This window comes from Naegleria lovaniensis (genome assembly GCF_003324165.1).
Source record: "Naegleria lovaniensis strain ATCC 30569 chromosome Unknown tig020, whole genome shotgun sequence".
Lineage (NCBI taxonomy): Eukaryota > Heterolobosea > Eutetramitea > Acrasida > Naegleriidae > Naegleria > Naegleria lovaniensis.
Window position 1 is genome coordinate 500,283 of NW_025407842.1, and position 27,674 is coordinate 527,956.

At 37.1% G+C, this 27,674-nt stretch overlaps 18 protein-coding genes across 18 annotated transcripts; 4 read left to right on the forward strand and 14 right to left on the reverse strand.

Moving 5' to 3' along the window:
• Positions 1-89: 89 nt before the first annotated feature.
• On the reverse strand, positions 90-1,494 carry C9374_004317 (uncharacterized protein; the record flags this gene model as incomplete). Its single annotated transcript, XM_044693943.1, has 2 exons — positions 90-777; positions 836-1,494. 2 exons carry the CDS (start codon positions 1,492-1,494, stop codon positions 90-92), a joined length of 1,347 nt encoding a protein of 448 aa, XP_044549325.1.
• Positions 1,495-2,234: 740 nt separating this feature from the next.
• On the reverse strand, positions 2,235-3,385 carry C9374_004318 (uncharacterized protein; the record flags this gene model as incomplete). Its single annotated transcript, XM_044693944.1, has 5 exons — positions 2,235-2,632; positions 2,683-2,863; positions 2,917-2,981; positions 3,053-3,301; positions 3,355-3,385. 5 exons carry the CDS (start codon positions 3,383-3,385, stop codon positions 2,235-2,237), a joined length of 924 nt encoding a protein of 307 aa, XP_044549326.1.
• Positions 3,386-3,423: 38 nt separating this feature from the next.
• C9374_004319 (uncharacterized protein) lies at positions 3,424-4,976 on the reverse strand (the record flags this gene model as incomplete). Its single annotated transcript, XM_044693945.1, has 3 exons — positions 3,424-4,447; positions 4,505-4,572; positions 4,782-4,976. The coding sequence occupies 3 exons, from the start codon at positions 4,974-4,976 to the stop codon at positions 3,424-3,426; spliced, it is 1,287 nt and encodes a 428-aa protein (XP_044549327.1).
• A 256-nt stretch (positions 4,977-5,232) lies between these two features.
• Positions 5,233-7,251, reverse strand: C9374_004320 (uncharacterized protein; the record flags this gene model as incomplete). The annotated part of the gene is made up of 4 exons (XM_044693947.1): positions 5,233-5,950; positions 6,033-6,313; positions 6,484-6,888; positions 6,955-7,251. 4 exons carry the CDS (start codon positions 7,249-7,251, stop codon positions 5,233-5,235), a joined length of 1,701 nt encoding a protein of 566 aa, XP_044549328.1.
• A 29-nt stretch (positions 7,252-7,280) lies between these two features.
• On the reverse strand, positions 7,281-7,844 carry C9374_004321 (uncharacterized protein; the record flags this gene model as incomplete). Its single annotated transcript, XM_044693948.1, has 1 exon — positions 7,281-7,844. One exon carries the CDS (start codon positions 7,842-7,844, stop codon positions 7,281-7,283), a length of 564 nt encoding a protein of 187 aa, XP_044549329.1.
• A 66-nt stretch (positions 7,845-7,910) lies between these two features.
• C9374_004322 (uncharacterized protein) lies at positions 7,911-9,613 on the reverse strand (the record flags this gene model as incomplete). Its single annotated transcript, XM_044693949.1, has 3 exons — positions 7,911-8,321; positions 8,370-8,800; positions 8,881-9,613. 3 exons carry the CDS (start codon positions 9,611-9,613, stop codon positions 7,911-7,913), a joined length of 1,575 nt encoding a protein of 524 aa, XP_044549330.1.
• A 95-nt stretch (positions 9,614-9,708) lies between these two features.
• Positions 9,709-11,346, reverse strand: C9374_004323 (uncharacterized protein; the record flags this gene model as incomplete). The annotated part of the gene is made up of 1 exon (XM_044693950.1): positions 9,709-11,346. The coding sequence occupies one exon, from the start codon at positions 11,344-11,346 to the stop codon at positions 9,709-9,711; it is 1,638 nt and encodes a 545-aa protein (XP_044549331.1).
• A 245-nt stretch (positions 11,347-11,591) lies between these two features.
• C9374_004324 (uncharacterized protein) lies at positions 11,592-13,353 on the forward strand (the record flags this gene model as incomplete). The annotated part of the gene is made up of 2 exons (XM_044693951.1): positions 11,592-12,686; positions 12,769-13,353. 2 exons carry the CDS (start codon positions 11,592-11,594, stop codon positions 13,351-13,353), a joined length of 1,680 nt encoding a protein of 559 aa, XP_044549332.1.
• Positions 13,354-13,542: 189 nt separating this feature from the next.
• Positions 13,543-14,634, reverse strand: C9374_004325 (uncharacterized protein; the record flags this gene model as incomplete). The annotated part of the gene is made up of 1 exon (XM_044693952.1): positions 13,543-14,634. One exon carries the CDS (start codon positions 14,632-14,634, stop codon positions 13,543-13,545), a length of 1,092 nt encoding a protein of 363 aa, XP_044549333.1.
• Positions 14,635-14,669: 35 nt separating this feature from the next.
• Positions 14,670-15,086, reverse strand: C9374_004326 (uncharacterized protein; the record flags this gene model as incomplete). Its single annotated transcript, XM_044693953.1, has 1 exon — positions 14,670-15,086. One exon carries the CDS (start codon positions 15,084-15,086, stop codon positions 14,670-14,672), a length of 417 nt encoding a protein of 138 aa, XP_044549334.1.
• Positions 15,087-16,503: 1,417 nt separating this feature from the next.
• Positions 16,504-17,358, reverse strand: C9374_004327 (uncharacterized protein; the record flags this gene model as incomplete). The annotated part of the gene is made up of 4 exons (XM_044693954.1): positions 16,504-16,655; positions 16,757-16,849; positions 16,933-17,235; positions 17,310-17,358. The coding sequence occupies 4 exons, from the start codon at positions 17,356-17,358 to the stop codon at positions 16,504-16,506; spliced, it is 597 nt and encodes a 198-aa protein (XP_044549335.1).
• Positions 17,359-17,889: 531 nt separating this feature from the next.
• C9374_004328 (uncharacterized protein) lies at positions 17,890-18,927 on the forward strand (the record flags this gene model as incomplete). Its single annotated transcript, XM_044693955.1, has 1 exon — positions 17,890-18,927. One exon carries the CDS (start codon positions 17,890-17,892, stop codon positions 18,925-18,927), a length of 1,038 nt encoding a protein of 345 aa, XP_044549336.1.
• Positions 18,928-19,264: 337 nt separating this feature from the next.
• On the reverse strand, positions 19,265-19,801 carry C9374_004329 (uncharacterized protein; the record flags this gene model as incomplete). Its single annotated transcript, XM_044693956.1, has 1 exon — positions 19,265-19,801. One exon carries the CDS (start codon positions 19,799-19,801, stop codon positions 19,265-19,267), a length of 537 nt encoding a protein of 178 aa, XP_044549337.1.
• A 1,400-nt stretch (positions 19,802-21,201) lies between these two features.
• Positions 21,202-22,152, forward strand: C9374_004330 (uncharacterized protein; the record flags this gene model as incomplete). The annotated part of the gene is made up of 2 exons (XM_044693958.1): positions 21,202-21,760; positions 21,875-22,152. The coding sequence occupies 2 exons, from the start codon at positions 21,202-21,204 to the stop codon at positions 22,150-22,152; spliced, it is 837 nt and encodes a 278-aa protein (XP_044549338.1).
• Positions 22,153-22,573: 421 nt separating this feature from the next.
• Positions 22,574-23,218, reverse strand: C9374_004331 (uncharacterized protein; the record flags this gene model as incomplete). The annotated part of the gene is made up of 1 exon (XM_044693959.1): positions 22,574-23,218. The coding sequence occupies one exon, from the start codon at positions 23,216-23,218 to the stop codon at positions 22,574-22,576; it is 645 nt and encodes a 214-aa protein (XP_044549339.1).
• A 137-nt stretch (positions 23,219-23,355) lies between these two features.
• Positions 23,356-25,086, reverse strand: C9374_004332 (uncharacterized protein; the record flags this gene model as incomplete). Its single annotated transcript, XM_044693960.1, has 1 exon — positions 23,356-25,086. The coding sequence occupies one exon, from the start codon at positions 25,084-25,086 to the stop codon at positions 23,356-23,358; it is 1,731 nt and encodes a 576-aa protein (XP_044549340.1).
• Positions 25,087-25,399: 313 nt separating this feature from the next.
• On the forward strand, positions 25,400-25,714 carry C9374_004333 (uncharacterized protein; the record flags this gene model as incomplete). The annotated part of the gene is made up of 1 exon (XM_044693961.1): positions 25,400-25,714. One exon carries the CDS (start codon positions 25,400-25,402, stop codon positions 25,712-25,714), a length of 315 nt encoding a protein of 104 aa, XP_044549341.1.
• A 142-nt stretch (positions 25,715-25,856) lies between these two features.
• Positions 25,857-27,592, reverse strand: C9374_004334 (uncharacterized protein; the record flags this gene model as incomplete). The annotated part of the gene is made up of 4 exons (XM_044693962.1): positions 25,857-26,754; positions 26,816-27,000; positions 27,059-27,090; positions 27,163-27,592. The coding sequence occupies 4 exons, from the start codon at positions 27,590-27,592 to the stop codon at positions 25,857-25,859; spliced, it is 1,545 nt and encodes a 514-aa protein (XP_044549342.1).
• Between the last annotated feature and the right edge of the window lie 82 nt (positions 27,593-27,674).

The following is a 27,674-nucleotide window of genomic DNA, read 5'->3' on the forward strand; positions in this document are numbered from 1 at the left end:
ACTTGTTCTAGCCGGCAGTACTCTCATTCTAACAATGATGTGCAATTTCAACTATTAAATGTAAACAAATGTGTTTTTATTGAACAGTGTCATCTTTGTGCATGAAGAATCATGTCATTAAATTGACCTTTTTGACACTTTTTAAAAAGGTTCATTTGAAAGATTTCCATATTGAGAATCCTTCTTCTTTTTGTTAGTTTGGCAAATGAAGAGTACAACTCATCCACGAGTGATGCTTCCTCTGAATACGGTACAGGATATTTCCATTTCAAACATTTCAATGAAAAGAATTCCACCAATAATTTCCATACTAAATTTAGAGTTTCACACAAATGTCGATACTCGTCTCGTCTCTGAGAAATCACTCTCAATTCCAAAGCTGTCAGAAAATCCATCATGATCTGATCATCTAGTAAAACACAATCCCATGCAAGTATTGCATATTGTGAGTGAATCTCTTTCGCTTCATGAACCAATCTCAATAATACATTTCTGACGAATGAAACATCTTTTCGAATCGAACGTATTGGATCCCAATATTCACTGAAAGAAATTGAAGTTGTGGTTCTTGCCGGGATTCGAAACCTTCCCCATTCCATCTTGATGGGAGGATATAGTTGTCGACAATCATTGGTTAAGGATCGATCCAAAACAATGGTGCAATCTGCCACTCCATTCAAGACATCCACAAATTTGTGAGAATGATCGTCATTCGGGTTTTCAATCACGGAAAGTGCACTCAATGAACCAGAATTCTTTCCTTTGACCACTCCACATCTTGAAAATAAATTTGAAAACTTGGATTTGAGTGCGCCATGATAGACATTCCAACAACTTCCAAAACTCTTTAAATGATGAGAGTTCATACCAAATGAACAAGACATGTTTGTGACAATGAAATGCTAAATATTCACTGATGGACATGGCAATGTATGGAAGACAATCCTCCATTCCATTCCATGCAGAGTTAGGAATAGATGTATGATTCATGGAGAGACCACAAGTGTGACAATTACATAAATACACACTTTTATGTTGTAAACGATGAGTCGTATTTGTGAAAAAGGATTTAAAAATCTTGCAATCCTGCTGTGGAGAGTACGATTGAAGACAAAACACTAGGATCAATTCAGTAGTGTTGTCATGTTGATTCGATTCATTCGTTGAAGAAGAATTTTCAATCTCAGAAAGATGCAAATCCAGAGAGTTCGTTGGAGAATAAATGGAAACTTGTTCACAAATTTGCATAATTAATGAATGATGAGGTAATTGTGTGGCTGTGGAAATGATTGCGTGTTGACCAACGTAAATGGTACTAAATAAATCAATAGAGGAAATTCCAGTAAGGAGAATCTTGTTGGATGGAATTTTAAGAATGGGATTGTGACATGAATGAAACACATCGATCGTAGCTGAAGAAGAAGAAGATATTGTAGATGTTGCTAAGGGATCCTTACAATATATGGAGTGTGAAAATAAATCAAGAAGAAGCATTTTGGAAGGATGACTTTGGATAAACATTCCTTGTCATGACAGCAAAAACTCTTTCCAATAAAATCCTCTTCCTTACTCAAATGTGACAGTTGGAGAGTGGTGTGACACCTCTCTACATGTAGCAAACCTTTTTCAGAGCGTTCATTATTTAAAGAATTCAAATATAAAAGTTGTGGATCTTGTCTCGCACGTGTCATTGATGGCGGACGGTTATTGCAGAAAAAGAGAGGAATTAAACATTGAAATTGACAATTAGCTGCGACTGCTCGACACACAACGAATGGAAATTCATGATCGTAGTCTTCTCTTGAGGTGTATACTTTGACAATTTCATCCTGTGAAAAGAGAAAACTATTTTTCGGGAACAGGATGATTACGTCTTCGCTCCATAGGTAGTAGAGTTTTGTGTTTTTCATGAAAAACTTAATCGGAGAGAGGTTGTCATCGGTTGACATTTTAAAATAAAGAATAAATTGTCTGATTCAGAAAACGAGTAGAAAAATTAAAAAAATTATTTAGTGGAAGCATGATCAAAAGTAGAAACATTACCAATAGACGAATTTATTCTTCTTCGTCATGTTGCTTCTCATCCTCAAAAACAAATTCGTCTTCTCCATCTTCTAAATCCATTTTTCTCTTTTTGGGAGGAGCCTCGGTGGTGTCATTGGTTTCTTCCTCCTCTGATTTCTCATCGTCTTCCATATCGACGCTTTCATTGTCACTGTTCTCTTCAGAGGTCATCATGGTTTTTCCTCAGTGTCCAATGTAATCTTAATGAATGGAATGTTAATATTTTCATTGTCAAGTACAACTGAAAGAACAGGATCTTTCTCTTTAGCCACACCAATGTCATTTTCTTCTGGTTTATAGGTTGTGCAGTTGCTGTCTGAATCATACTTGAACAGCTCTTTCAACATGGAAGAAGAAAACTGAGCTTTTGTGGACTTCTCATCGAGCGTGGATTTCGAAAGACCAGTTTTTACAATTTGTCTTTGGAAGATTTTCTCTTCAATTGTACCACAACCAATCAATCGGTAAATAAACACATTTTTCTTTTGTCCATCTCTCCAAACACGAGCCATAGCTTGTTCGTCATTACTTGGATTCCAGTCTGGATCTAACATGATTAAACGATTAGCTGTTAAACATGTCGTACTATGAAAGGAAAAAATTGATTTCAAAACATACCTCCAATCAAGTTCAATCCACAACCACCCGCTTTGCTAGAGAGTAGAAAAATGAAATCCTTTGATTTTGGAGAATTGAATGCATTCACAATTGGCATTCTCTTATCAGATGAAGTTGAGCCATCCAATCGAGACCATGTATATTCTCTGTGCTTGCATAACTTTTCGACTTCATTCAAAATCTAAAATAAGGATCGTGTCAAAGCGTGACTTTAGAAATTCATGAAAAACTTACACATTTAAAGTTGGAAACAATGACAACCCTATCACCCGTCTCTTGAATTTCCTTCAACAAGCAATCTAGGATGGTGAGCTTGGCAGAATATTCTTCCTTGTACTCAGAGCTGCTTGGGTTGAAATCCTTGGGAAACAGCTTTTCAGATTGAGACCAAATGTCTCAAAGAGTTGAGTGTTATCTTCTTCTTCCTCACTTTCTTCATCTTTTTGTGGATAAATCATATTTGGGTGAGTTAGGAGCTTTTTAAGACTAAGAATACAAGCAAGTGCGTTATTGGAGTCCAACGTTCCATTGATGAAGCCTCTCAAAGTTTTTGATAACACAAAGTGCTTGTAAAGATTTTCTTGAAGCTCAGTCATTCCGCAAAATATTACAATTTCCACTAAATCGACAATAAAAATTATGATGGAATAGAAATATATGTTACAAACTTACTTTTTGGTGGCAAATGTTCTCTTAGCAACATGTTGGTTCTTCTCAACACAAATTGTGAAACCATCTTATTCAACTCTTTTGATCTGTTGTCACCAAGAATTTTATCTTGTTTCTTTGCATTGGGTTCTTGTCCTCTCTTAATTGGTTCGTAAATAAATTTTTGAAAGAAGTTGCATCTCCCAATAATCCAGGATTAATAAAATCACAAATGGTAAAGAACTCGTTCAAATCATTTTGAAGAGGAGTACCGCTGAGAACGATTCTTCTTGGTGTGCTGAGCTTTTTCAAGGTTTGGAAAATCTTAATATTAGCATTCTTGAGTTTGTGACCTTCATCACAAATTAACAAATCACATTGACACTCTTGTAGTTCATCCACATAATTTGTACAAAGGTTGTATGAAATAATTAAAACTTGATGATATCCTGCCTTGAATACTTTTAACGTTTCAGAAGGTGATTGCTTTGCAGTCTTTGTTGCGACAGTGAGAACTTTGATCTTGTCGTCGCCGATCCATTTATCGAATTCATGTGTCCAATTTTTCACCAAAGACGAGTTTGTCACCACAATGGCCTTCTTGATCACAGGTTTACCAAAAGGACCTCTTCTCAACAGCGTATATATCAAGGCTATTGATTGCAATGTTTTACCTAAACCCATTTCATCGGCCAGCAGCATTCCTTTTCCAGCAAAATCTTTCATACCCATCACACATTCATACATAAATTTGACACCTTCTACTTGGTGAGGTCTCAAGTTTTCTCCAATAAAATTATCAATGTACACGTCAGAAATCTTTGTTCCTGACTTATCCTTCTCAGGATGTCCCTCATTCAAAATATAAGTTCCCTCAGGAGCTTTAATAACCTCCACTTCATTGTTGTTGTAACCAAGACCTGCTGTCTTAGTAGTGCTGTGAGGTTTGAATTTGGTTGTAGCAGTTTTTGATATCAAGGGTGCAGATGCTTTGCTTGTCAAATTTGAATTGTATTGGAGAAAAATTCTTCCGCTCACATAGTCTTCCATTTTGATTTTGTTCATGAATTCAACCAATTTTGCTCCCAACACCATCTGGTCTCCTTCTCGAAAAGTTCTAGATTTTGAATTTGTTTCAACAATAACCCAATTATCCTTCCATGGAACTACTTACTCGATTTTTGACACAGGTTTGGCAGTCAATTGTTTTCCACCTGAATCAAACAACGTGTACCTCTTATTCTTTATGAGTAATATTCCATCATCAAATTTTTTGTGTTTCTTATTGGTGTTTTTGGTGTGCATGACTGTCCAAACCTCTCCTTCATCATCATCATTATTAGCAGAATTATTTATTTCCTCAAGAGGCTTTGTTCGGGTGGGAGGTACAAATTTCTTCTTGATTGCACTGGAACCCGATGAGGATGTTGATGTCTTGGCTCCGGAAGTACTCCTTGATCCTGACTGGCATTCGAGGATTGAGAAGGAATATTGTTAGCAGTAGTAGACGACTGGCTTGATGACTCTGGTTGTGTTGAGTTTGCTTTATCGGAACTTGTTGAAGAGGCTTTATTGGAATCAGCAGCGGTAGTCGAAGGCTTTGCTGGTGGTGGGTTTTTGAACGGGGTGACGAATTTTCGTTTCATTTTTTTCTTCTAATTTTTAGAACTTTTTTCTTGTGTTGCAATAAGGAACTTCAGAGGTCCAATGCCCAATTTCATTCCCAATTCTTGCTCCATACAATGCACCAAATAAGAGTCAGGTAGTTGGAGTAGCCACAATGGAGACTGCTTCTTTAAATTTTCAGCATAAAGCAAACGACGTGCTTTTCGAATGAGTGTCAACAAGAGATCTCCATTCATGTTGGTCGATCTCACAGAAGTAGCAAAGATGTGAAGAATATTATCCATTCTCGTTCACGCCAAGACTGTCAAACTTTTCATGGCTCATTCTTTCAACTGTTCTTTGCAATAAGAATCCACTACAGGCGTGAGCTCCATGTTGGAATAATACTCCAAGTAGTGATGTTGTAAAAGTTTCACCTTGTGCGATCGTTGTACTAAAGGATGAACGACTCTTGGCGCATTTCACTGGCATGATGAGAGCGTTCATTAATAGTTCTTCCTTATGCAACAAACTGTATGAAAGAATGGCATCTAAAGCTCGTGTTCTAACTTGACGACAACAATGTACCATCAACGAATATAATCCATCGGTGTCCAATGTGTTGTAAAAATTAACTAACATAAATTCCAAAATAGAGTGTTTCTTAGTAATCCACGAGCACATCATGTAAATCAATTCATCTTTTTGATTCCAACAATTCCATCCATAGCTCAATAACGCCAATAAAATCTCTTCACATCCTTTGTCATCTTCTGGTATTTTCATTAATCTTCCCCCCTGATACTCATTACATAAATAAACAACGTATTGTGCAATACATTGATCAGTCAAAGAATGAAAGGACGCATCGAACAAGTTCAGGTCTTGACATGGATATTTCAAATCCTTGATCAAGTAAGATATGAATGATTTTGCTTTTTCAAGGTCATTTTCAGAAGATTGTTGGATAATATCTCTCAACAATAGCTGTTTGGATCCAAAAGCGAAACCTTGACTGTGGATTTTGGTGATTTTGTCCATGAGCTTCATGGTAATTCTTGATCTAATTTCAGAAACAATTCGACGAGATCACCAACATCTTTGCTCTCCATTTTTTCACGAATATTATCACTGGATATTGCACCAAATGAGCCTGAGGAACATCCATAACACAATACTTTCTCAACGTTTGGAGATCGTTCAGAAGACTTTCATTAGTGGTCGAGTTAATGAGTACAACATTCTTGACGCTCTCATTTGTGAATACAACGGTTCCACCATTCGCTGTCAATATAAGGACATGGTCCAATACTGTCAAAACTCTCAATATGCGAGAAAGGGAGAATGTATCTCTAGAGGGTGTGAATACAATCAAGGACTGCAGTGTCGTATTGTTTCCAATGAATAAGGTGCATACAGCCTCTTCAATGCTCGTGTCCAGAGAACAGGCCTTGGACTCTTCTACATACGGTACGAAGGGCAACGCTGGTATCTCACTTAAAAAACTAAATCCTGATCGAGCCTTAATTTCGTACTTGGCTTTCATACGATCTTTGAAAGGTGAGCCTCTGGTGTGGTACTTTTAGAGCTAAAACCTGTGTTACTACTACTGGTGTTGAAGAGAGAAGTTCCCATTGGGGGATTTAGTCCTTGGTCATCACTCGAGATAGCTGTGGATGTTGTTGGTATGGAATTAACAACCTCAGAATCATCAGATGTTTGAAATTCCAATGTTTCATGAAGAGGTATGAGTGATTGCTGCTCATTCATATCGTCCTTGTCCTTCTTACTCACCACAGTGGAGGCAAATGAAAAATTATCAGTTGTGCTGGGGGTAGCACCAAAGATATTTGGAGTAGGATCACTAAAAGAAAGCATGAAAGGTTTAGAAGGTTGCAGAGGCTTTGCTTCTTGATCGATGTCGCCATTATGAATTGTGGCTACGTCCTCAATCTTGCATATGGTCACATCCATATTAAAAAGTTGAAGAGTGTTGTTTGTTGAAACGTATTGACTTACCGAAGTAGTTGTCACAGATGGTGAACTTGAACTCATCAACCACAACGATGGATTTGTAAGTTGTAACACTGCACACGGTTGAGAAGTTGAAATTCCAAAAGTAAGGGAGGCACGCTCGTTGGAAACCAAACATAAATGTTGTCGATCCTCATACAAGTAAATACTGTCAGAAGTAAGCCGATTGTTGTTTTCTTTAAACAAACGTTGCATTCTCAAAAACGTTGCAAAATATGGCAGTGTGTGATCATCTAAGGAAAATAAGGTCAATTCCGTGGTTCGTAAAATTCGATTCATCATTCTCGTGTTAAATGTTTTGCTAATCAATCTCATTTTGTGAAAGGTAATGAAGGGAATATCAGATGATACTCGAGATGATGTGGTAATGCCATCGTTCTTGACAAGAAGGGATACTTGATCGCTTGCAAATACTTGCGATAAGTTCCTTCTTGTTCAAACACGGACCATCTGGAATACGTTGGAATGTACTCTAAAATATCATATTTGGAATTGTCATCCAGTCGTTGCCGAATCAATTGGAGGATATTCTCTTCCTGTTGTTGTTCAACCGAAGAATTATTGTTTTCATGTTCTGATGATTGCAATTTTTTCTTCTTTCGTTGTTCTTCTTCTTCTTGATCCGAAGTGATCCATTGTTTGACAAGAGCACTATCATTGGAATACCGTTCTTCAACATTGAAAATATGGGAATTGATGTCTCGGAGTGCTTCAAGAGAGCCTTTCTGTGCCGTAGCTTCCTTTTGAAATTCATCATTTCTGAATTTTTCTGATGATGATTGAACGTGCATCTCCCATTGCTTCTTTAAACAATCGTTTAGATCCATGAGCATAACATCAGCAACATCTTTTTGGTCATTGATGGCTCCAAACATTTTTTTTCGGCTATCGAGTTCCAATTTGTCCTGGATTTATTGTGATTTTATTTTTGTAAACTAATGTTAAAAGCTCAATAGCTCGGTTAATCTGGAGGTGACTTCCGAAAATTCAGGTCGTGCACTAGAGTCATGACTCCAACATGATTTCATGATTGAAATGTACTTCTCGCAAATGTCAGACAATTTTTCCAAATCTGAATTCTCTTGGTAAAAGTGAAATTCTTCAATCCACTTTCTTAACTCTGTCTTTGTGTGAAATGGAATTATTGGGCGTAAACCGTTGACAATTTTTGGAAGAATGTTAAACCCATAGACATCTGTGTGCATAGCATTCGTGTCAACCATATTTCCATATAATTTCTTAGATCCAAAATTTAAATAAGGATTTTCTTCGAAAAATAATTCCCACATAACAATTGCAAAACTGTAAACATCAGTCTTGTGATTGTATTTTGAGTCTCCGCTGATCATTTCCTATGGTTTTTGTATAATTTAAACATTTAAATGAAAATTCAAACTCACATTTGACATGTAAAATAATGTTCCGACATTGGTAGTGGCGGCACTATTCGAAGTGCTTTGGTTCTTAGATGTCTTGCTTAAACCAAAGTCACAAATTTTCGATGTGTAGCTTTTGGAGATAAGAATGTTTCCAGGTTTTAAGTCTCTATGAATAATTCCGTGTGGCTTTAACGAATGTAAATATTGCATTCCTTTAGAAACACCTAGTAAAATGTCAATTTTTCGATAAATATCCAATTTTTCTATGCCATTTTTGGAACGATAAATTAATTGATCTAAGCTTCCATTGTCCAAATACTCAACAACCATATATTTCTTAGTTCCAGCCATAATGACTCCAAAAAACTGAACAACATTTGGATGACGAATGGAGGCCAGCAATGATGCTTCTCTTTCAAATTCTTCATCTTTCTCTGCTTCATCATTCTCGTCTGTGAATTTGAGGTTTTTAAGGTTTTCAATGCAACACGTGTTCCATTCCATGATGCCAAATAAACGGTCCCATTCGCACCTTCAGATATTCTTCGTAAGATTTCTATTTCATCGATGGAAATTATCCAAGTATGATGCAGATTATTTTTTCTGGAATTCTGTGCTGTCGAATGATTAATACTTGTAGTGCCGGGCACAACTGATTTTTCTCTTTTAGGGTGTAACAATGATGTACTTTCATCGATTCCTTGACCTGTAGTTTGATTAAAGACGGAATATTCTTCATCCATCAAAACAATTCTCTTGTCAATTAATTTTGATTCCATTTTCTTCTCTGCCTCTTCTTTTCGTTTCAATCGGTTTAACTTGGCAAATATGCTACCCAAAACTTTGAATGTGACATATAGCAATAAAACAAGGATGGAAATGGAAAGGATGGAAACAATAGAAACAACTGGTATAATAACATTATACGGTATTGGTGGAGAATTATTACATCCATAAGAGTTGGCAGGAATTTGCTGTAGGTCCATTTGTAACCCAGAAGGACAATCATCCACATGAAGTACAACTTCAATAGCCCAGTTCTTTTCATTGTAGATGGATAGAGCGGAGTGTAACGTAATGGGAACGTCATGAGCAGAATACATGAATACTGCAATACGATCTAATCTCAGAGAGTTTGTTCTGTTGTTCTCAAAATGTAACACTGCTTGATGATCTTGTGTTTCATTCAACCTAAAAATCAGATTGGTTCCAGTCTCTAGAAACAGTATTCTGTCAGTGCCATTATTCCAAAGTGTTAGCTCCATATGAGAAATAAACTGTCCTGGATAGATAGTAATTTCAGTTGAATTCTGGAACGTTTGGACGTTATTAGAATTGTAGAACATCTTCAATTCATATTTCATATTGTAAAGTGGAATCCAATATCATTGCCATATGATTTTCCTTCATTGTTGTAAAAGACGTTATCTTTTAAAATGGATGCTTCTTTTTGTTGAGGTGATTCGTAATAAATACAACCTCCTGCATACTGAGCCGAATTGTTTACACAAGTTGTGTTCTCAATCGTGAAAGTAGCTGTTGCTGAGTTGCCAATATAAATAGCTCCTCCCAGTTGACTGGCCAAGTTGTCCAAGAAAAGTGAGCTGAAAATTTGTAAGGTATTCTTTGCTTGAATGTACAAGGACCCTCCATTAGAGGCACCACTGTGCTCTATACACCTAATATTGCGAATAAAGATTTCATGTGCTTGTACCGAAAGTGCACAGCCATTCATATCTGTGCTACATTTGTTCTTTCGAAATAGTACACTGTCCAAGGTCATTTGGGAAACACCACGGCGTTGTGACATATCAGCATAGATACAATTTCCATAATTATTTTCAAAAGACAAGTCCTGTAGATCTAGAATGTTTGTGAATTCAATGCCAAGTACGATTCCTCTATTGTTTTCAAAAGAGCAACCAAATATAAATAATTGTTTGCATGAATCAATGTCGATCAGTTTGTTGCTCCAGCTTTCATCAAATAAATTTAGGAAACTGAATTCGGAACTTGCAACAGTAACAAGATTATTTTCTCTAAAAAGCCAATAAAAATGGCCACCAATCGCATTAACATTACCACATGAAATTGAGTCGCTATTTGAAACCTGCAGAAAGGTATTGTCTGAAAACGTGGCATAACTAAAAGATATGTACTTAAAACGGTCCAGTCTTAGTGTTGTATTACAAAGAAATGAATTTCTAATATCAAGCATGTCATTCTCCAAATCGTCGCTTGTGGTTTGCAATAGAAATTCAAAGTGTGTGAGATTGGAATTCCAAATAGAAATGGCTGATTGTAAGGTGTGCATTGTAGTACCATGTACTCTCGACTGTAAAATTTGAATTTCGCTTTTCCCAATGAGATCAATGGTGCAACGTTCAACGATGCTTGATTCAACGATAACCACTCTCTTGTCCAAGTTGATTGGCATTTCTGAAGTGTCCTTCACCTGAATGTTGTACATTGAAACGCTCTGAAGAATCAATCGATCAACCGCAGGTGCTCGATTTAAGCCAATATAAATTCTTGTCAAGTTCAAATTATGAATTGTTAAATTTCGCACCTCCAATTCTTTAAAAAGTCTTTGATTATCACAATCCAAAGACACTCCTCTATCAAGCTCAGTATCCAAAACTATTTCATCAAAAGCAGCACAGTGTACGAATCTTTCATCTTTACAATTTCCAGGTATTTGTATATTGCATTGATCGACTCCGAAACTGTCCCCAAGCAAGATGATTTTTCCAGACCTTTTGCCAATGACACTGCTATTAAATTGAGTGATAATTAATTGCAATGCTTGTTGAATGGTATGGCATGGACTTTCTCGCGTACAATTATAATCATGGTGACCTTGATGAATATGCAAATTTGATGTTTGAGATTGAACGTAATAAATCGGCAACGTATAGATACTTGTGGGGTTGAGTGAAGAGAAGGTTTTTGCTGAAATTGGACACCAAATCACAGCAACAACCACAACAAGTATCATCGCATGATGATTGAAGAAAGTGAACGGAAATGTTATCATCGTACTCATACCAACATTTTTTACGATCGTTGGCTGGTCAAACCAAATTCTAAACAAACATGAACATCCCTGAATTCAAATATTGATCAAAGACGAAATATAAAGCTGTAAACATGACCAAAGAATTCTTGTGAATGGTGTTGAATGGAGCGGCAAAAGATTTTCTTTTTGTAAATTTTATTATTTTGGAAAGCTGCTAATTAAAAATGTCTGTACATCGATTGTCTTCCTCTATGAGTTCATCTCATCATCATTCGTCGGATCTTTCTCATGCACAACATTCCCATCTACCATCATCGTGGTTTACATACGGATCATCCCAAACCAATGAGAAATTGTATGAGAGATGTCTAGAAAATCCGTTTGTTAATACATCGTTGAGATCGGAAGCTTCAGATAAGCAAACATCCAAACATCAAGTTTTAATAGAATTAATTGAAAGGAGTAGAGGAGAGTTTGTTTCTTGTATTAAGGCATGGGTGGATCTGATTGTAAAAACACAAATTGATGAGCCTTACCAAGCCATGATCAATTCATCATCTAAATATGGAGGAGGGGTTAACGCATTAAAAATCACTGCTCGTGATCTTGACTCGTATACGGGAATATCAGGAATTTTGTACATGCTTATATACTTGTATATCAAAGCCAATAGCCAGTGTACTTGGTCGTCACCTCCTCCCTCCGAATGTTCATCAGAGGGAATAGCTGAATTTTCACCAACAACGAAAGACAATGATCAAACAAATATTCCATCTCCTTCTCCTCAAAATTTGAATGCAAGTCTTTTTTCCTTGCAATATTTGAGAGAAAAGATTGAATGCTGTCTGAAAATTATTGAGGCAGTCTTTAAGACGAGTACAATACAATTAGACAATGGAGATGTTAGTATGATTGGAGGAATGATGGGATGTTTTACATTGTGTGCTGTTGCGTATGATATTCTTGGAGACTCTACCAACAGTGAGTTGGCCGTCACACGGATTGAACACTACATTTCTAAATTGTGTAAGATCAATGTCAGCAAAAATCAATCAAAACCAATATCGAATGAATGGCTTTTTGGAAGAATTGGATATGTTTATGGCAGAGCTTTTCTGCATGCATACAAGACATGGAATGAAAATTGGACCGCAGGAAGTTCCTCTTCGACCAACACAATCACCGACAGTGCATATGAAAACGATCCAGAAATTGATCAAGTTGTGAATGAAATTCTGAAAGATGGGTCCTCTCATCAAAAGAACTCATACATGTGGGAATGGCATGATAAACAGTATCTAGGAAGTGTGCATGGTGTGGTAAGTGGACATGAACTAATCACGATTTCAATAGAATTTAAAACCAATAATGACATGAATTTATTAATTTTTCACAAATTAGGCTGGAATCACAACAATATTATTGGACATTCCTAAAATAAGGCACAATCAAGAAGTCTACAGCAAGATATTGAACACTATAAATTCAATCATGAGCACGCAATACCCAGATGGTAATTTCCCTTCATCATTGGGAAGTAAAACTTCACGGCTATTACAGCTGTGCCATGGAGCAACTGGATACGTTGGTTTACTTCTCAAATTATATGGCCTTACAGGAGAAACCTCGTACGTAGATTCTGTAAAAAGGGCATCGCATTGTTTGTGGATTTATGGACTACTTAAGAAAGGTCTAGGGCTGTGTCATGGAATTTTTGGAAATTTATTTCCATTTCTTCAACTGTACACAACACTTCACGATGAAGAATATTTATACAAGGCCATTCGATTTGCTCAGTTTGGATGTGAAAATCAGAGTGCACTAATCTCTACTCCAGATCATCCATTGTCGTTATTCGAAGGAATTGCTGGCTCTGTGATTGTTTTGGATGGACTTGTACGATGTATGGATTGTTATCAAGGTGGCTCCGTTCCCAGTTCTACACTGATTCACATGCCTGGATTTGACCTCAATCTTTTCATGTAAATTATAAACTTCTTACCAGAGCATCAAAAAAAGGTAATATCATTCACAATGATAGATAGAGCTCAAACAACCCAAGCCTCAATAACACAATAAGCGAACAAGAGCTTGTTAAAGCAATTGTCTATTATTTATTATAATAATGGTAATTTTGAATGAATGATACATGATTTAGAGTTATGTATCAAAAAGCTACCGCTTCTTCGTAATCACATAAATATCTCTGAGTTGGGGTTTGTGAAAGGGGTCTGCCGTGCAATCATCGTCACAACGAAAACCAACACTAATATAAAGATTATTTCTCATTTCAGCCTTTTTTCTCATGAACAAATCCACAATTTCCCATTGATCTCTCACAAATTGCTTTGCCTCAACGACTTCTTCTTTGTTCAAGTTATGGGGAAACCCTCTTTGGACAATGGTAAATTCGCTATTATTGCGTAATGAAATAGTATTTTGATTCGCTTCCTTAAATGTGTTTTCGTAAACATCTTTTCCTGCATTGGCTCCACGTTCTAACAAATATCTTACGATTTCTGCATTTTTCAATTTACCAGCAACTCCTAATGCGCTTGAATAACCAATACTTCCAGAAACGTCATCAAGATTCACTCGACATTCTTCCACTAAATATTTCACAATTTCAAATCGATTATTTGCAGCAGCGACCCATAATGGAAAGAAACAAGGATCACTAACAGGATCTCGAACCAAAAGTTCTGAACACTCCGCATGTGCATAATTAGAACCAAATTTGAAAAGTAATTTAACAAGCTCTAAATGACCGTTTTTAACACAAGCATAAAAAGGAGATTCTTGAATTCCGTATCGTCCTTGAGATAATCCACGAAAATTATCTAATTTTGGTTCATTCAAAATATATTCAACAATATTCGAATTGCAGCCAATTTCACAAATATGATAAAGAAGAGTTTTAGTATGATACGTCCCAGGACAGGCATGTTCAAAATTAAGCAACGTATCCACATCACACGGTGATTTACGTATTGCATCCAACAACAATTCAACAATTTTCAAATTTTGAGTTTCACATGCTGTCCACAATAATGGTACATGATCAGAGAACGGAGCAGAAACCATCTCCGAATGTTCATCATTGGCAAGTTCAGGCATGAATATGAGTTGGATATGCTGCATTGGTTTGGAAAGTATTTCCGAAAGACATTCTGTGATGGCAGGAATATTTTGATTTCTAATGTAATTTCGTAACGTATGGGATTTTTCGAGTGCTTCAGGATTCTGTTCAACTTGTTTGTTATTCATTTTTTTTGTGCACTATTTAAAATGTTGCAGAACGTTCAATTTGTGAATATGGAATTATAGTACAGCGTGGTCTTGACATTTTCGTAGGTGATGAAATCAATCCCTTCCAAGTAATGTCTTTCTCTTCTGATAAAGAAGTTAGGATTGAAAAATTTCAATAGAATTGTGTGCACTAAATTATCGTAATTCACTTCAAATTTTTGATCTTGTCCAAACACTCCTTCATACAATAGATTGCTATTTTCAATGTAAAATATATTTCTTTCCATGTCTGTCAATTTATCGCTCATTACTTGAAGTTTGGTTTCCATTGATTCAGCTGAGTAGATGTCAAAAACTTCATCGCCATTCATATAAATGGTCTGTTTGCCAGTATAGTCATTGCAATTTCTGACACCATTAAATGCATATTCTATTTGAACTCGAATGGGATATCCAAATCTAGAAAGCATGTAAAAGCTATATCTATAACTTGAGCAGATCCTCTTGCGTACATGAGAGCTGTTCGCTCCTCATTCAAGATGTGACTTCTTTCAAGGAACAAGCTGGAGTTTATGGACGATGCATCGATATGAAAATGCTCACAAATTAGTCGGGCAGGAATTGAGGCGATTCGTTCCAAAGAATCAACTGCAAGTAAAAACTCTCCGTCACACCTTTGTGCAAATCCTTTTCGAAGTAATGATTCATCTTTTTCATGAACAGCAATTTCAAAGAGCCGTTCTTGCCAACCATCATCGTTGAGCATATGATTTTTGATATTTTCCAAATACTTTCTGCGTGCGAGAGCCTTCATTTGAAATATTACCCAACATTTTAAAATCCCCCAATAACCGTAACACCAAGAACAGCTAGAATTATACTTTCTCTTTTTAACAACGGCTGATTCCGTTTGCCAATTGTGTTGTAAAGTATTTCGCAACATGACTTGCTGCTGTTCCGATAAGTGTTTCAGGTTTGCATAATATTCTTGAGCAAAGAGTTCCGAACTGAACACATGATGCCATTTGTTGTTCACAAGAAAAGGCTTGATCGTTGTCCAATCACTCCACTCGACGAACAACAAGATCCGACTCACAACAATCTCGTCCATGGAAGAGTTCATTGTTTGCATTTTTCTTCTAGCAATAATTCTCGTGAGTTGAAATAATTGAAATCTTTAATTTCAAGCCAACGTATATTTCTCTCTTGTTTATAATATGGACGGTATGCCTATTAAATTCGATCATGATTAGAAATAATTCTCTTAATAATTATTATGGACGGGATGCCTGCCAGGAATATGGCGACACTCCCGCTACAGTCTTTGACTGTATGAACTGTGAGCTACAAAAGCGAGAAGCCTTTGTTGTTTTCCAAATGTTGTTAAGAATTAAAATGTTTGAAGTGTTGCATTTAACGTGGTTAGAAATGATGAAACTAGATTATTGGTAATGTGGTTCAACAATAAATTTCCATGACGAAGGTGGCATTTCGTTGTTGAGATCAAGTTTTCAAAAAAGAAAAAAGGCTACAGCACTGCAGGTTCCCAAGTTGTCTCCAACCTGGCCGTAGCCAATCTTTATCTTTAAATCATTCTTTTTCACCATAAATATCTTCTTTTACAAGAGCTGAATCCGCATGTGTCTGAAATCTTGGAAGCCATTCCATTCCATTTCCTCAATCCTTTGAAGAAGTTTTGTTTCTATCATTTACAGTACGATTTATTAGTCAGTCAACCACCCATGTGGTTATAAAATTATTTTGATTCATTCTGAGAGATAAATCCCAAAGCCTTATTCAATAATTCATTCGTGTGTTTCCATACCGCTTGTCTGAAAACATCCGTGTGTGAAGAGGTCCTCTTTGCTTCTTCTCCTTTTGGACTCATCAAGTGAATCCTCTTCTCATCTCCTCGCTCGTTAATCCCTTCATCATGTTTTCAGCACAAGTCTCTGGAGAGGTTGCAAATAATTGAGCAAAGCGAGTGCCCCATCGAAGTAATGTTGGCAATTCAGTACCCCAATTCGTTGCAACAAAGCCTAACCATATCATTCATGACATGAATATAATTACACAATTTTCATTCCATTACAATTCATCAATATGCTTTAAGGACATTGTCAATGTTGAATGTACTTACCTGGTGCAGCATGAATAAAGGAAATATTTTCATTTCCTGGCTCTCTGGACAATTGATCCATCGCCAAATCATTATAAAAACCAGCAGCGTTTGCTGCATTGATCAAGGAATAATTTTGTTTCAATTCCAAATCATCAAATTTGTGTATGGACGATGCACACCACCACTCAACACACTCAATACTCTTACATCATTTTGTTTTGAGGTTTCTCGAAGCAAGTCATTCAATTGTTTGATAAACATGACTCTTCCATAGTAATGAAGAGCCAACTTTTTATCAATTCCTTCTGGTGTTTCATGACGTCCTTCTGTGGTTGCAATTCCTTGAGATAATACACAATAATCAAGTCGAGTGTGTTTTTGTTTAAATTCTTCACAAACTTTCACAATTTCTCGCATGGAGGAGGCATCACAGACCACCATTTCATACTTGCCATCAGGATTTACTTGTTGCATTTCGGAAACAATTTCCTTTCCGACTGTTCGTTTCGACCCATAATGACCACGTTGATCTTTTCTTGAGCGAATTTCATGGCCATTCCTTTACCAATACCTGCTGTTCCGCCTACACATAGCGCTTGTCGAATGGCATTACTGGTCATTTTGTGATGATTTGAATTAATTTTTTTTGTAAGTGTTTGAGTTTGGTTTTGAAAATCAAATTAGAGATCAAATTTGTCATTGGCTCTGTTGAATATGCGCACGCAGCACAATTTTGAAAGCAAACCAGGAGCTCCTGAATTAGTGCGATAAGCAAGCGAAGAAATACAAGATATCTGTTGAGATTGAAGCATGTGAATTATTCGTTGTTAAATTGTCTTGCTGAGGGGCATTAAAACTGCAGAAGAAGTATATTTAAGGAACTGAAACTAAAGTAAATAAGTTTTGAAGCTCATTGAACACAATATTGACGTTCACTATTCATTAAAAAGACACGATTAGCAAGTATTGTGGCGGACATGGAACCATGTAGGTCATTTTCTGAGTAAAATTTCATGTTTGGTCCAAATCTTCAAGAAAGATAATTTCGCTCATCAAACGCACATTCTGTACTTTGAACGTGCAGGTTGTGTTCAAACAAAAATTTGAAAAAAAACTTAAAAAATTATCATCACACACTTCACATCATCATCATGATTCGTAAAAAGGCAAAGAGAAAGGCAACTAAATTATTGGAAGAACGTAAACCTAAAGTCATAGAGGATCCAAAGAAATCTCTCATTCTATCGGGTCGGAAAGTCAATAAAGAATTAAAGACTCTCCTTCAGGATTTGCATCGGTTACGTTCTCCCTTCTCCACCAATTTTACTCAACAATTGCATGATTTGTTGCCTTTTGAAGAAGTACAACCTTTAGAGAAATACGTTAAAAGTGAAGATACATCATTGTTTTTAATTGGTTCTCATACAAAGAAGAGACCAAATAATATTATTATGGGACGATGTTTTGATCATCAGATATTAGATATGGTTGAGTTCGGAGTGAGTGATTTAAAGCAAATGGAATCAAAAGCAAGTCTTTTAAACGTATTCGGAAGTAAACCATGTATTATCTTTAAAGGAGATGAATTTAAAAACAATCCAGAATTTGAATCCATAAGGTCATTGTTTATTGACTTTTTCAGAATGGAAGATACACCTGAAGTGAATCTATTAGGTCTAGATCATGTGATTTCTATTACCAGCCTCGATAACAATACTTTGGCCTTTAATCATTACAAGATTAATTTTGAAAAGAGTGGACAAAAGACGCCTCATGTCGAATTGGTTGATATTGGTCCCTCAATGAAGCTCCAAATCCGAAGAAAGAGATGGGCTTCAGATGACATGAAAAAGAACGCAATGAAGGTTCCTGATGTTTTGAAGAAGAGTAAGGACCGTCTGAAGAATGTGTTCAGAGATGAATTGGGCAATGTTCAAGCAAAGATTCACGTCAAACAACAAGATATCAGCACTATTGGTACAAAACGATACAAGGCAATGCGCAAAGGTGTTGCAGAGGAAACTGAAAAGAAGGTTGACATGATGGAACAATTGAACAAGTTTTTACACGGAAAGAGAAAGTACAAAGCAGGCTCTGATTCTTCAGCTAATGGTGAGAATGGTGATGCTACCTCAAACGGTGCGCCATCAACAACCACAGAACCATCAAAGAAGAAAGTTAAAAAGTAAAAACCCTCAAACATTTCTTGGACTTGTGAAATGTGTTGTTCCTCTCGTTGTAAACAACCGACTTGGTAACAGATCTGAATTCATTGTGAACACGACAAGTGTCAAGTGTGACAAGATTCCAGCAATATATCACAGCTGGTAAATAATAATAAATTATGTTTTACTGGGAGGTTAAGTACAAGTACTGTCTACAATTTCTTGGAAACAAGCCATTCGAAATAATCCAAAATTGACTTGTTTGTGATGCCATCACACGGACATCTATCATGTAAATTTCGTACACAAATCATAGACAGTACTAGAAATGATTCTCTTGAGTGTCAGCTCATGATAATATTTAGTTGATAAAGGTCTTTCCGAGGAATCTACGTTTGCTAAATTGCATCCAATACTTATCAGGACCTGCATTATCTGTGAACAATAAAGCAGCCAAACGCAAACCTAATTCTTCCTTTGCTTGTCTCATGTAAGCTTGCCACTTCTTCTTATCTTCGTTGTCTCTTGGCTTTTCATAGAAAGCAGTAAGTTCGAAGGATGAGTCTCCAGGACCTGGAAGGTCTGTTTCACACAATTGGAAGAAGAGTTTATCGGCATCCACCTTCTTTGTTGTCTTTTTGTTTTCAATGTTTTTCAAAAGGTAGTGTGTGTACAATGTGAGATAGATGAGAGTACGATCAGCAGGACTCTCCACTTGGAATGTTCTAAACAACATGTTTGCCTTGAAATACTTCAAAACTTCATCAATAATATCTTCCTTCTTATCATCGAGTTCCTTTGGTGCTGGTCCCTTGACTTTGGTCTTGAGAGGAAGAAAGGCTGTACCGCAAACAACTTCAGTTTTGGTATCCTTGAATGAACTATGGTAAGCTGGCATGATGAATGGAATCTATGGATTTAATTGTAAATTTGATGATGATAATGATGATCAGTCAGCGTGAGAACGGATAAAGATTTGAAAAAAATTCTTCTTCTCCGGGTGCAAGTGATTTACAATATTTTTTTGTGTGATGAGTTAAAATCAATGGATCGAATTGATGATGGTTGAAAAGTGAAGGCAATTTTTGATTTCTTTTTGATCATCCAACAACACTGAACAATAAGAAACAATAAGACTTATCAACACACAATTAATTGTGGACCACAAGAGAGATTATGAACAAGGAACACCTGTGGAAGATTTTTATTGGCATTCTATGGATTGGGAAAGTTTGGAAATTGAATAGTTGACATCTTTTTGAGAATTTGGCCAAAGATGTAATGCTGCAACAAGGTGATTTGGAACTGTTTACAAAACACGACCAGTGGTCGAACATTCGCAGTCATGGGAGTTTTCGATGAAAATTCACAACTTGAAGTGAGATTGATTTTTAATCACGCAGCGATGTGTTGTCGAGCAACGTCACCTCGTGACCTCTTTTTGAATGGAACACAATTGTGTATGGCCAGAATTGATGCTGTTTAAAACATGGTGTTAAATTCATCACTCACAGTTCCTGCTGCGCTCGCTTGATATCAATTTATTTCAATGACAAAAGCACTCCTCTTCAAACAAAAGTTGTTTTCTTGTCTAAAGACTTGCCCAACAAGAGAGCACAATCAATGAAGCAGCAAAGGACCAATCCAAAAAAAACCAATCATACCCTATCGCTTGAATCCACAAGCGTTGAAGCCATACCGCAAACACCCTCCATCAGGAGCAAGAGCTTTTTTCTTCATTGGCCAACTGTTCATAATACAGTGTAGTGTATTTGTTCTTGAGAGTTGTTGTACAAACTTTCATTGAAGAGAAGAGAGGATTCATATTCTGTTCCTTTCAGAAACACATTGCCACTTCGGTACAGTGCAAACGAACAACGATCATTGATAATCCTGCTGCAGCTCCCGTTCTGCTCATCATTGCAGCCATCCAAGACACCGTTCAGCCCCGAAAGCAAACACAGCCAGTCTGTCTGAACACTCTTTGCTCTCCTCCTCCTCAAAACATTCTCTTGTTTTGTTTGTGAGTCTTCTTCCTCAGCGAGCGCGCAAGTCGCTGACCACACACAGCTTGGTTTCAAACTTCAGCATCGTCCATAGATCGTAAAAAAAAGCCATCACCAGGCTTGCTTGTAAAGCGCCACATTGCTCCCATCTCTGGTCTTTCTACCATTTCCAACTGCTGCTTCTCCGAGAGCGTGTGTGTTTCATTCATTCACTACCCACCACATTGATTGAACCTATTGTATTGCAAACTCAAGTTCCATCCTCCCAAAAACATACTTGCACCATCCAGTGATGGACTTCTTTAAGAACGCCCTCGACCTGCTCAAGCGGGACGACAAGTTGTTATTTGCAACTCGGCAGAACGGATCCTTCTCACCGACATCCTCCCATAAGAGCTCCTCTCCAGGAGTGATGAGTACTGGGAGTGATAGAGGAGGAATAGTGGTAGAATCCTCCTCCACCTCACTACAACAGCAACCTCCTGTGTTGCAAACAACAACCAATGCTCCCACGGCCAGCAATACGACCCTCCACAATAATAATAATGGAAGTGTCAATCATCAGAACGGTACGAACCCACTCTCGTCAACAACAGCAACAACAACACTGATAACACAACCACAAACACCAACCAATGGTAAAGGTGGTGGCGTTATTGGAAATAACAACATGTCTCCTCCACAAAGCAATGTCGTTGGAACAACAACAACCAATGGCTCTACCAACGCTCTTCACACAGTCCACTCCTCAACGAACCTCTCCAACGGGTCAAATCCCAGTTCTCCTCTTTACTACTGTCCAAATAATAGTGAGCATGAATTACTCAAATTGCTAGAAAAACAGCGTCAATGTAAGTATTATTGAGATTGATCAACGAACATCCTTATCGATAACTAACACCTTATTTGGCAATCTACTTGCTTTGTCAAACGTGCTATATGCATACAAATTCAATCAATAACAGTGCGCAAAAAGAGACCACCACAACAGCAACAACAGCCAATGGCTTCTTCCATTCTTCCTCCCACCACAAATATGTCTGTGTCTAGTTCTACTCCTTTGCCAACTGTCAGCCTGAATGCTCCAACAAATATTAAGCCAGTGTCTGCTGCCAACCCTTCCGTTAAAAGAAAGATTGGAGGTGGAGGTATGATTCAATCTGTCTCCATGACAAGTAATCCACCAGGAATACCAGCAACAAAACCTCCTCCAAAGAAGATTAAAACCACGGACACACGTTGAGAACAGTTTTGCAGTGAGCGACATGGCTGTCAAGTGAGTCTGGTAGGTGAAAGGTGTATCAATCCAGCAAATGATTCGAGTGTACACTTGGTTGCGAAAGTGTTTGAGCAAGAATGGATTATTCCTGTTAGATAACAGGACGGAAGATAATTCAAATTGTTGGCGTTTGAACACAGATGTTGGCAAAACGTACGTCTCTTTTTAAAACTGTTTTTATTGAGGCATCCAACAGGCTCGGCCCGAGTTGATAAGGATGATGAAATAAGAGGGTAGATGACCGTAAAAGAATAAATCCTCGGAATCGTTCAACATCTCTTGTACTTCCTTTTGTGGTCAATCAAAGAAAGTGGAAAATAGATACACCACACTGTATGAAATGCACGACGTTTAATTTTCAAGTCTTGTCACAACACTCCGTTACTCAATATCTGCGCTTAAATTCGTTCGAGAAAATATTACAAGTTTCATCATCAAAATTTGTAAATCTCACTTCCATTCGGTCTACTGGAATTTTATCCTTATAATCCTTAAAGAATTGTTCTACTGTGTTAAACAACACTTTGGCACATCGATCTTTTGGATATCCAAAAATTCCACTCGAAATTGCAGGAATACTTAACGAGTTCAATCCCTTTTCAAGTGCTTTGGTCAAGCAAGCTTCCACACACATGCTCAATTCAAAATCTTCTTGTTCAGTTCCGACAGGAGTTGATTTGCTCTTAAAACTTGACCAAATTGGGCCCACAGCATGGAAAACTATTTTACAAGGTAAATCACCGTTCGAGGTTTCAACCACTTCTCCATTCTCTAATTCTCTTCCTAACTGTTTGATGATATTGTTTGATTCAATTTGAATGGATTTACCTCCGTTCTTGACAATGGCTCCGGCAAGGCCTGAAATGTGTTGAAGACGGCAGTTGGCAGCATTGACAATAGCATCAACCTTCTCCATGGTTAAATCTCCTTTACGGACCTGGAGAATGAATTGTTTCCCTTGATCGGAATTGAAAATGTGTTCCGATAACAAGACGGATTCTTTTCCGACAGCGTTCCAAGATGATCTCATGATTATGGTATTTCTAATGTTATTTGTAATCTGATCGGTCTCGATTTTGAGCTATTTTTTTATGTTATTTTTAAAATTAGGAACATGAACTTGAAGTCAAAATTGAATTTACAGAAATCCATAAAATTTTGCAACCTTCACCATGAGAAGGACAAATCTGAAAAGAAGGACGTCGAAGATTTGAGGTTTGAAACAAAGTCTTCCATATGGGTGGACCTGAGATTCATAATTAAGAAATTATCGGAATCAGGGGAGCAAAATATCTTCTTTTTGGAAACGTTGTACTTGTCGAATAATATCAGCTTTGGCCGTCCCATAGACAATGCCTTTACAAATGATGACGAATTGTTGACAACTTCTTTCACCTCGGCAAAGAACAAGGTGTCATTGGAGGTTTGGAAAATTAGGCCCATCATTGTGGCAAAGGCCTTCTTAATGTGAATGTTATTCGTTGTGAAATATTCTACCTCAAAGAACCCGTGCTCCTTATTTTCTCCAACTGATGTATGTGCCGGCTTGATGGTGGTAAAGGCCTTTCCATTTTGTGTGACAATGCAAGAAAAATTGGTGCCACAACATATCGAGCTAATCTTGAAAGCATTGTAATTAAATTCCTTCGTCGTAATTTTCATAATATCCATAATATATACATATGATTTTGGTTTTCCTTGTTGTTGATGGGAATTTTTGCCACACGAATATAAAAACCCTTTCTTGGTGAGAAAAAAGGAAAACTGGGTACCAGCTCGAACGTCTACCACTTCATCGGTAGTGGAGCTTAGAACATGAATTTCCGATGCAGTTCTCAAATATTCTCCAGATTGTGCTAATTGATGTGCTTTTGAACTTCCAAATCCCATGACTACTCGTTTTCCAGAGTGGATACAAGTACCAAGGAATAGAACGTGATAATGAGAGCACGACATCTTTTCAACTCGAACATGTTCTGTGCCGCTTAATCTCAATACTTCATAGTTTTGTCTTCTGTTATCCATTTGATCCTTTCCAGCTGAAAATACTTTTCCTTCTGAAGTTAGAAATAAGGTAAATGAATGAGTGCATCCAATATCCGAAATGTTCAGAGTTGAAAGATAACTAGGGCGAGTGGAAGATTTTGTGCAATTCTTTTTTTCTTTCTTCACCTCCTCATCATGATCTTGTTGGAAAGCCTTATAGACTGATTCCATTTCTTTTCCAGGGTAAATACTTTGATTGATTTTCTCAAATGAAAGTTGGCCGTCCACATTGCTTCCGAGGCCAAAAAGCCTAAAAGAAAATGGAGATGATGGACGTTGGTCCTTCTTCATCATTGGAGGATGAAAATCTAATGAATTATTTGGAATTTCTGTATTACCATCCGTCATGAGAACAATATGATTATATCCCAAAGCTACGTGCTTAATCGAGACGGGAGCAGCACCACTTGCCGAGTTCTCCAAACGCATCCCCAGACCATTCATCTCCATGACAACAGCTAGCTGCTTCTTATTGGAACTTGTGGAGGCATTCTTTTTCGTGGTCTTCTTCTTTTTAAATTGTTTGGAAATAGCATCGAAAAAAACACCACTCTCCTCCTCAACCTCTGCCAACAGATCTGCAGCGAACGGATCATCTTCATGTGGGAGGATGGCTGAAGCGTTTCTCTTCGGAATGATCTCTTTGGTGTTTTGGGAACGCCATGATGAAATTACGTCATTGGAATGATCATTTCCGATGGGAGGTACCTTGCAGATCGTTAAATATTCTTCATGTTGAGAATGATCGCGGTTGTTTGAATTCAATTCGGACCTGTTCTCAAGTTCATTGTAGTATTTCTCTTCTGAAACGCAGATGGTGGAAGCATTGGAAAAGAGCAGACCCGTTTGCATAGAGATGTGAGATGATGAGGTGATGTGGGTGTTCATGAGTGGCATGTTTTATTTGAAATTGTGGTGACAGAACACGCCGGTTCAACTTTGAAAATGAGAGCAGTGGAATTCGTTGGGAACTCTCAGAGTTTTGAAATTGAGGAAGAACGCCTTATTCTTTCAAAAAGGAAAATTCACAATTTTAGTTGCAACAACAATTAAGTTAATTCTTGATTTCATTCCTACCCAGCTGATTTCACATAGAGTTTGTTTTGATTCATCTTTCGAAACAAAAATTCTTTTTTTCACATCCATATATTTTGTTCAAACAAGAATGCAACGAGGAGGTTCCGACGTGGATCCAAGCATCCACATGAAGAATGTAAATCAACCAAGTTACACAATGGAGGGCGGAAAAGAATCTCACCTGGGATCTCGAGACGAAGAGTTTGATGCAATGGTTAAGGATGACAATTACAATGTTGAAAATTATCATCTCAATCACCAAGGAGACTACACCATTATTTTCAGGCACAAACAGGGAGGACAGAGACACATGTTCACAAATATTCCACCCCAGAAAGTTGAACATTCAAGAATTAAGGATCGAGTAGCTGGGGTTGCCTATGGTGGAAGTGGTCATCAATAAATACTCAATTAATGAAAATCGATATCTTGTGATCGACCTTTGAATGATCTCTTGTTCAGATATCGGAGGAGTACTTGTAAATAGACATGCCCACCTGTGAAGAACATGATTTCTGTCTTGGATATTCCACACGATCAAAAAATTATTTTCTTACAGTTCGAATGGTAAAGGCAAAGGCACAAGTGAGAGGAGGTAAAGATGAAAACCAAGTATAATGACCAAGGAATGGAGAAAATGACACCACCGCTACATTGACAAATAAGAGACCAGAAAATATCATGAACCATAACAATATTTCTGCATCTGTTCCTATAAATGAAACTCCAGTGCTTTCTCTAATTTTCTTAATCATGTAATGCATGAAAGTGAAAAATCCAATGATGAAAAATAATTCAAATGGAATTGCTGCATACATGAGATAAAAACCACTTTCTGCAAACTCTAAACCAAATCCTAACATGACCACAAATGATTCAAGAAGAAACGCCAAAAAATTCACTCCAGTAATATACCACAAATAGAGTGGAAATTTTGGTCTATCATCTTTAAAGATTCGAGTAGCGAAAATGCAACTACCAATAGGGACAGCAAAAATTACTACTAAAAAGTACAAATAGGGTATAATTAAAACGTAGAACCATGATATGACATAGGTTCGTGTCACCATTCCATTGGGGAGAGTTTTTTCAGTGAACGGCAACAGCAAGTTAATAAATGTCAATACTGCAACAATTAAAAAAGAAGCAATTAATCCTTTCATCAAAACTGCTATTAACCAAAATCCTTCACGAAATTCCCTTAAACAATCCAGACAGGTGAAATAGGTCGTTATTAAAAAAGCGACAGCGAAAGTGAACCATAACGGAATGAAAGAAAATATTTGCCACCGTACACCAATGGCATTAAATATTGGTGGATCTACTGCATCAGTAATACCGGTCATGATGAAAAATAGTAAAAATCCAGCATACAGCAAGGAAGTGCTGGTGATGATAAAAGGTTTTGTGTGATTTCTTAACTTGTTGTGATATTTCTCTTTTCTAAGGTAACAAAATTGTGTTGAAAAATGTCAATTGACAAGCTCATTGTCACCATACTTACATCTGTCTGATTCTTTTTTCTTTAGCAATTCGCTTTCGTTCTTTGTACTGTTTTTTTCCGTGTTTGATGTGTAAATTTCTCAAAGTACCAATACTAATAATCTTATTGTCATTATCGAATGTCACATAATCTTCAACAAGAGGTTTCTTAGGTGGAGGAGGAATTGGTGTTCCATATGTTTTCATCTGTTATGTTATGCCACAATCTATCTCATACAGAAATTATTTTTCAAATTAAACTTACATATCCAATTCGTTGTCTCTCACTCACATAGTCTAATTTGTACAACAACCATGACACACATGATGTCATTCATCGAATTTTCATATAATTTCATTGTCACTTACAATCAATTTGCTCGGAGTAAATTTTCTTAAATAATTCCACACAATTATCATACCACAACAAATCATGTTTCGAAGAATGGTACCACTCTCGACTCACCAACGATGAAGAACTTAATGTGTTTTGATCTAAATATTTAAAAATTTCAACAAGTACTTCCATAGGAATATTTCTCCATGTATACTTGACGGAAAATCCAGAGAGAGCATTGCTCGTCGGAAGTGTTTGCAATGCTGTTGAAGTGATGTTCGTGGAAGGGGATGGTCTGCTTATCACTTGATCTTTTGAACTGGGATCATTCTCGGAGGAGGAGGAGGATGGTGGTATTGGGTTTGCTTGATTTGTTACATCCTTATCAACAGAATTGATGGAAAATATAATTTGGTGTGATGAAGCGGCATCGTCTAAAGAGGGAGCGGAAGACTGGCTCATGATCTGATTTGTGTGTGATGGAAGATCGATGTTTGAATTTCTTATTGAGGAGCCAAGCCTGTCGTTCTCTGGTAGTATTTTT